Source organism: Dicentrarchus labrax, unplaced genomic scaffold, assembly GCF_905237075.1.
Source record: "Dicentrarchus labrax unplaced genomic scaffold, dlabrax2021, whole genome shotgun sequence".
NCBI classification, from domain to species: Eukaryota; Metazoa; Chordata; class Actinopteri; family Moronidae; genus Dicentrarchus; species Dicentrarchus labrax.
The window spans coordinates 28,785,379-28,793,992 of NW_026136715.1; the positions used below are offsets into that span (position 1 = coordinate 28,785,379).

The 8,614-nt window shown below is 38.9% G+C and overlaps 1 protein-coding gene across 1 annotated transcript; it reads right to left on the bottom strand.

The window, feature by feature from the left end:
• Nucleotides 1-35: 35 nt before the first annotated feature.
• On the bottom strand, nucleotides 36-8,247 carry si:ch211-218o21.4 (actin-associated protein FAM107A). Its single transcript, XM_051426110.1, is given in 4 exon segments — nucleotides 36-1,405; nucleotides 5,282-5,423; nucleotides 8,148-8,200; nucleotides 8,203-8,247. Coding segments are annotated over 4 exon segments (390 nt in total). The 3' UTR covers nucleotides 36-1,255.
• Nucleotides 8,248-8,614: the final 367 nt, after the last annotated feature.

Consider the following 8,614-nt stretch of genomic DNA (forward strand, 5'->3'; position numbering starts at 1 on the left):
TCTGACCTGTGGCCCTTTGCTGTGTGTCACCCCCCCCAAGTTGTAGAAACATCGAGAAGATGATCAGTGAAAACAGGATGCACCTCAGCTCAATTTTGAGTGTCATGGCAAAGGCTGCGAATACTTAAGTACATGTGATTTTTTTGGTGTTTATTTTTAATAAATTCGCAAAAATGAATGAATTTGATCCATTTTGGAATAAGGCTGTAAAATAACAAAATGTGAAGCACTGTGAATACTTTCCGGATGCACTGTATGAAATAACCACTGGATTTCACCAGAGCACCAGCATCTCAAACCAAAACAATGCAACAGAAAAAAAAAAACAAACTCCAAAACAGTCTTTCCACAGTCTTCCACACCAAACCAATGTGGGTAATTGTTTCAAAGTATTCTTCTCAAGTTACTTTTTAACTGCTGATGTTTAATGGATTATCAAAGCAGGCATTAGAAAGGGGAGATCCATGTAGAAAAGATCTACTTCCAACAAAGCTCATTTCTCTGATAAATGCTAAAAAATATAAATGGATCAAACTAGGACATTTAATTTTCTTAACAAATATACAGATACAGCAGGAAAACTGTTTTTGAACCTGTGCAGAACTCATGCAATTACAATATATTTCTCCCAGTGCTCTGCAAACAAACAGCCAGGGCATCAGTCTCCATTTGGTTTCTGTTTCTCCAAATCTTCAGTCCCTAAATTACTTCTTCTCCTGCACTGTTCTGGTCAGCGTGGTCACATGTCCAAACCTGTGCTTGCTGCAGCATTATATTTTTCTTGGTTTTCATTTGCCCACAGTAACCTTAACCCTAACCCTGAACTGCCCATTTGGTTAAAGCTGCAGTAGGTAACCTTATATAAGAATATTTCCTGACAGTAGTACATGAGACAGATAATCTGTTTGGGAATGAGACTGAACAATCAAGTATCATTCTGAGCTCTGATCTGATTTTCATTCAGGCTCGGTAGATTCTTGTAAATGCCATTAGGTGCACTAGGAGGAGCCAGAGGAACCTGATTATTTCACAGATTATCTTTCTCATGTACTACTGTCAAGATATAGTGATCTGTTGTATTGGCTATAAACATGCAGATTAAATTTACACATTGCTATAAAAGAACACTCCTTCAATAAGTATCTGTGAATTTGTGTGTTTAAAAAAATCTCTATCATTGAACTATAATACTTATTATCTTTCAGCATGCTCCTCATTACTTGAAGTGAAGGGGAGTAGGTTTTAAGTTATGAGTTCATTTTAAAAAACGTTCTTCTGTTGCACTTAAGGAGTTTGCAGCCTGGCCCTGGATGGCTGAGTGGATCTTTCTCAGGTTCTGTCGGACTCTAACAAACTCCATCAACTGGGCCTCCTCTCGTACCTTCTCCTCCTGTTCCTTCTCCCTCTGCAAGAGAAAAGAACAGCATGTAAAGATGGCAGAAACTGTTATTTCAAGATGAGGGCAAAATGTATGATTTGAGAAACATAATGTGAACAGAAAGATGTACACAATCTGTAAATGTACAGGGCTTTTCCTGTTTATTTAAAAAAAAGTTTTCTATTTTTTAAATATAATTGTATTATATTTATTTTTTTTAAATATTAATAAAATACAGATGTTTTCACAACAAAAAACACTGATTAAATGTTTTTTTTTTATCAGTGTATAGGCAATGGTAAACTGTCAAAATATAGTTTCACCACTGAAAGTAGCAATAATCACTGTAATTTCACAGATGGTGACTTTAATTACAGCTCTATAACTTTTAAAATTCTGATTAAAATAAGAAAGATATAATAATAACAGCACTCTTCTGTAAATTTGTATTATAGCAGTGTTTGCCTGTATTAATAGACAAAAAACCCCCATTGTTTTTACATGTTTAAATACCTTTAATTAAACATTAAAAAGCCCCAAAAAATACATAGCATGTCTGTAATAAACATTTCGTTTTCCTATATTTCCTGTATTCATTTTGTATTCTTGCTTTCTATTTCTGTATTTGCATTTGAAATGCACTACTGTATATGCTGTATATACTGTTATAATTCTACTAATTTAATTAAAGTCGCAGTGTGCTGGGTATTAAAGCTGCAGTAGGTAATTTTTATAAAAATAACCTTTTGTCATATTTGCTAAAACTTTCACTATATCCTGACAGTAGAACATGAGACAGATAATCCTCTGGCTCCTCCTAGTGCTCCTAATGGCATTTACTAGAATCCACCGGGTCTAACAAAAACAACCAATCAGAGCCAAGAAAGTTAGTTGATTGTTGAGTCTCATTCACAGGTTATCAAATACAGACACTTTGGGATTATGACATAGGACATTGAACAAGAGAAGTCAAAAGTAGAAAGCGCCCTCTGCTGTTTAAAAAGAGATACATTTTTAATCTCTGATTTGAATCTTTACATATTTATATTGTAAGTGCCAGACCCCTTAGCCCATATATATTGTGATTTAACTGTCTTGTGATAGATATTTACATTCCTACTCACATTGCTGGATGGAATGAGAAACACAGTTGTATGGAGTTATTATTGTAGCGAAACTACACTGAACAAAATTATAAATGCAACACCCCATTCATCATGAGCTGAACTCAAAGATCTAAGACTTTCTCTATGTACCTATTTCTCTCAAATATTGTTCACAAATCTGTCAAAATCTGTTAGTGAGCACTTCTCCTTTGCCGAGATAATCCATCCACCTCACAGGTGTGGCATATCCAGATGCTGATCAGACAGCATGGGTATTGCACAGGTGTGCCTTAGGCTGGCCACAATGAAAGGCCACTCGAAAATGTGCAGTTTAACTGTATTGGGGGGGTCCAGGGGGGTCCGGAAACCAGTCAGTATTTGGTGTGACCACTATTTGCCTCACGCAGTGCAACACATCTCCTTCGCATAGAGTTGATCAGGTTGTTGATTGTGGCCTGTGGAATGTTGGTCCACTCCTCTTTAATGGCTGTGCGAAGTTGCTGGATATTGGCAGGACCTGGAACACGCTGTCGTATACGCCGATCCAGAGCATCCCAAACATGCTCAATGGGTGACATGTCCGGTGAGTAAGCTGGCCATGCAAGAACCGGGATGTTTTCAGCTTCCAGGAATTGTGTACAGATCCTTGCAACATGGGGCCGTGCATTATCATGCTGCAACATGAGGTGATGGTCGTGGATGAATGGCACAACAATGGGCCTCAGGATCTCGTCACAATATCTCTGTGCATTCAAAATGTCATCAATAAAATGCACCTGTGTTCATTGTCCATAACACACGCCTGCCCATACCATAACCCCACCGCCACCATGGGCCACTCGATCCATAACGTTGACATCAACAAACCGCTCACCCACACGACGCCATCTGCCCTGTAAAGTGAAAACCGGGATTCATCCGCGAAGAGAACAACTCTCCAAGGTGCCAGACGGCATAGAATGTGAGCATTTGCCCACTCGAGTCAGTTGCAACGACGAACTGCAGTCAGGTCGAGACCCAGATGAAGACGACGAGCATGCAGATGAGCTTCCCTGAGACGTTCCTGACAGTTTTGCTGAAATTCTTTGGTTATGCAAACTGATTGTTGCAGCAGCTGTACGGGTGGCTGGTCTCAGACGATCTTGGAGGTGAAGATGCTGGATGTGGAGGTCCTAGGCTGGTCTGGTTACACGTGGTCTGCGGTTGTGAGGCCGGTTGGATGTACTGCCAAATTCTCTGAAACGCCTTTGGAGATGGCTTATGGTAGAGAAATGAACATTCAGTTCACGGGCAACAGCTCTGGTGGACATTCCTGCAGTCAGCATGCCAATTGCACGCTCCCTCAAAACTTGCGACATCTGTGGCATTGTGCTGTGTGATGGAACTGCACGTTTTTGAGTGGCCTTTTATTGTGGCCAGCCTAAGGCACACCTGTGCAATACCCATGCTGTCTGATTAGCATCTTGATATGCCACACCTGTGAGGAGGATGGATTATCTCGGCAAAGGAGAAGTGCTCACTAACACAGATTTTGACAGATTTGTGAACAATATTTGAGAGAAATAGGTCTTTTGTGTACATAGAGAAAGTCTTAGATCTTTGAGTTCAGCTCATGATGAATGGGTGCAAAAACAAAAGTGTTCCGTTTATAATTTTGTTCAGTGTATTTACAAATGTGCGTTGGGAGTTGTGTAACTATCTTAATCCATGTGTGCGTAATCAGATGTGTAAAATAATCTGTAAATATGTATTGAGATTTGTAAATATGTAGAAAAATCTACAAATGTATGTATAGATCTGAAAATGTGTAACATACATAGACAGGGGCATGGGCACCCTGACTGGTCTGGTACGCAGCCCCATACGCAACAAACTGCGATGCACTGTGTTCTGACACCTTCTATCAGAACCAGCATTTATTTCTTCAGATTTTTTGGGCTATAGTAGCTTGTCTGTTGGATTGGACCACCAGGTCAGCCTTCACTTCACTTTTGATAGGTACTGATCACTGCAGACCGGGAACCCCCCACAAGAGCTGCAGGTTTGGAGATGCTCTGACCCAGTCGTCTAGCCATCACAATGTGGCCCTTGTCAAAGTCGCTCAGATCCTCACACTGCCCATTTTTCTTGCTTCTAACACATCAACTTTGATGACAAAATGTTCACTTGCTGCCTGATATATCCCACCCACTGACAGGAGCCATGGTAACCAGATAATCAGTGTTATTCAGTGTGGTCACAATGTAATGGCTGATCTGTGTTTGTCTGCATTTACAGTTTTCATATATATATATACGCATTTACAGATTTGTCTAGATATTTACAAAACTCTATACATTTGCAAATCTGATTACACACACATGGATTGAGATACAGTTACACAGCTCTCCACTCACATTTGTGACTAGTTTTGCTACAATAATAGCTCCATACAGCTACTTTTAAATATTATGAAAGACTTGTATATCAACAGGTTTTTGGATCTGCAAAATTGTCACAATGCCAACATTCTCAAGATGATGGCTGAATGAATAAAAAAGGTAGGCTGTGTTTGCACGGTCGAACAAGTCTGCCACCGGTGAAAACCTTAGTGGAATACTCATTTTCAAGTGCCATGTAAAGTAGGAAGTAGCTTAATAGGAACATTGTCTTTTTCAGAATAAGGGCATATTTGGAATATTAGATAATATAGAATATACATACTATAGAAGTCAGTGAGGGATCATTTGCATGAAAATACTAAATTAAGCATTTTCTGCCCTTGCTAAACGGACTCCTTATAAACAGAATTTATTACCTCAAGTTGTTTCTGCTGACGTCTGAGTAGCACATCTTCCAGAGGAGTCCTGCCCTGTCCCTCCTCTTCCTGGTCACTTTGGACCCTCTTCCTCCTCTCCAGCACCTGCTGAAGTTCTGACCTGCTGCTAAGTGCCAGACCCCTTAGCCCATAAAGGAAGAGATATGGTGGAAGAAGTCAAAAGACTGGTTGTTTTTAGACAGTAAGACAGGGTCTAGTTTTCTCAAATTTTAAAAATCAATTAAAAAAAAGAAGATGCATTTTAACCCAAACTAATCACAATAATTTAGTTACAGTACAGACTACATACAGTGCCTCTTTATCTCGACATCTTAAATAACTGCACACATCTGATGGAATCGATATTATCAGTAGCCAGTGACATATCCATCTAGATGACATCATTTTCAGTTGACACATTAACTATGAAATATGTCAAGTTAAGAACCTGACTTGTTGCTTCAAACAGAACTTGGGACAAGTATAAAACACATTTGCTGTTTTCACTAAGCACAGATCAAGTCAACCAAATCAACCTAACCTTGCAAAGCCGCTGGACTGGAGCTCATTAAATCACAAGATCACATTACATTCTGTCTTGCCAGGCTTCAAGCTATGTGCTTGTGTCCAACCACAGTGATTTAGACTAATCAGCATCCTATGAGGAACTACTGGTAGCTGAGGGCGTGGTTCAACGCTATGTGCATATTGACCTGTGTGAAAAGTGACTATTTGTTGGAAAACAACAATGACAGCTGCTAAAGAGGTTAGACTAGATGTTGCTAGCACCAGCTCTATCAGAACTGGAGAGTATTTCTTCATTGAAAGAAGATCAAAGAATGGCACTGAAAGCTTTTCCTGATAGAAAAGACATTTTTGCTCTTCTCCAGATTGACTTCGGAAAGAGTCTGACTACCTTATAGGCTTTGTTGATCTGATTGGTTGAAGTTCGCCCATGATAGACAGTGATAGATGGTTCATCCAATCACCTGCTAAGTTTTCTTTTTTGAAGGACCTTCAAATCAACCAGGGCTATTACATTTAGGATTGTCCTTTCTGTTTATATATATATTCATATATCATTATTGAATTACTTGATTTATTAAAATCCTGTGCATTGCTGCATGGTGACTCCTGCTAGGGAATTACTGGACTTACTTGAAATATTTAACCAAAACTGTACATCAGTTCACATCTTTCAAGCTTTATCTGAGTATATGTGTTAATAGAACCACATTCGGGCCTCTGTGATTCAACTTACCCATAAACTCATAAACTGGTGGCAATATAATACAAGGCAGCAATAAATTTGCTGTCTCCCATACATGATAAAACCGGGCCAGCCAGTAATAAATAAATCATCTTTGTTTGAACCAAGTGTGAGCCTATCATGACGCACCTATTGGTTTGTTGAGTACCGCTTTGAAGCCTCAAGTTTGGCATAATTGCCATCGCCATGTTGGTTTTTTGGAGCCAGTAGTGTTGACTGCGAGTTGAGCTGCTCTCATTGGTTGTGCTTGGTTTCAAATCATCCATAGCAGAAAACAATGGCGACTTCCCTGGTCACACACAATCTCATATTATGATCTTGATTGGTATTTGATCAGCACTGCCTAGTTTGACAATTTAATCTGAGTTTGGTGCGTTCAGCTGGACAGACTCACTGAGAATGACCTGTCAATCACAAGGTAGCCACACCCTAAAATATACCCTGCTTTGTCGTCTATTTTACTCTAAATGGGACCATCATTTCCTAAATGAACATCATGCTGTATGGAAGAAGACTGAAACTAAAGATTAAGACCGTAAACTCATTAAGAAACTGTTTACTGAGCTAATAAATCAAGTCAGAAGTAGACTCATTTCTCCATAAGACTCAGTTCTAAATGACTTTTTTGCTGCCCATGGAGCTGCCCCCTGCTGGCCATTAAAAAGAATCCAGGTTTAAGACACTTCTGCGATGGCTTCACTTCACAGAGCTGGAAGCTCCACTAATTATGTACTCTCAATGTTTTAAACCAATTTTTGAAAATAGTGCCGTGTTGAAATGCATACTATAAAAAAAAATCATAAAAATGTTTACAGGGGTTTATTGTTTATTTTACTGATATTTTTTGGGGTGTTTTTGAAATATATGGATATATTAATAACATTACAAAAATAGCCTGTAAATTTACATGTCTAATGTAAAATACTGTGAAAAATCTGTAACTGTAAATCGTTTTTTCACACATTTGTTTTGCAGATATATATTGTATTATAGTTGTAGTCTCAGATACTGTATTGTCTGCATGATAATTGACGAACCAAAATACTAATGGCAAAATTATATTAGGATCATTACAAACTTGAGATGTTAAAATAGATTCGTTTTTAAGTTCTGCTAAAAAGTTTTTCTTGTTCCAATGTTGAACTGTGAGGTCAGATTAACAGGCAACAACAACAAGATCCATTGCTTTCACTGCTACAATGTGTGCTATCAGGTGGTTGTGGAGCCAGGTCAGTCCTCCTATGAACATATCACTTTACAGTGCTTCATGCTCCCAGTGGCCTAAAGGCCTGCAGCAGCATGGAGAGAAGGTGTATGATTCCAAGTTTGTAAGAGAGAGAAAGAGACTCATGTATACTTAATGACACCTGCTTTAGAGAAGAATGACTGAGGATTGAAGCATGGGGTGCATTTTGATGACAGACACAAAAGCACATAAATCCTTACAAAAAGCTGAGTCAAGATAGTTTAATGGCCCTTTGTTTTTCTCCTCATATTACAAAGGAATAATGCTTGTTTGTGGTTATCACATCAGTGTTCTACCAGTCATGTTTTAGAAAGGATCTGAGCGTTCTGTTGCTCCTCTATGGTACCTACTTCTTGTGGGCCAGGAGCAGTTCTTTGTGAAGCTCGTTGTGAGTCCTGGAAGCCTTAATGGGGTTTGATTGACCTGAGGAGGCTTCAGCTTTGACTCCATTATCTGACAGGAAAATCATGTCAAAAACACACATCAAAACAACATTGAATAAATACAGATATATTGATTTCACTCTGCTGTGCAGCAGGGAGAAGAGATGGTGCATGGTAGAATTACTTTCAAGAACCCAGTGAAATTTAAGAGCTGATATGATCTTTACAATGTTGAGTGGACATGGAATTGACCCTTTTTACGTTTTTGCTCTGTGCTCCAATAACAGTTGAGTAAGCCTCAGTCAGAACGTCGGTCAACTTTCTCTTTTCCTATTCTTAGATATGCAATTGCCAGGCTAATCTATGTTAAAAAGACAACCAAATTTTGAAGATGGTTAAAAGATAAGTGTCATATAGTCACATCTTAAAGGTCC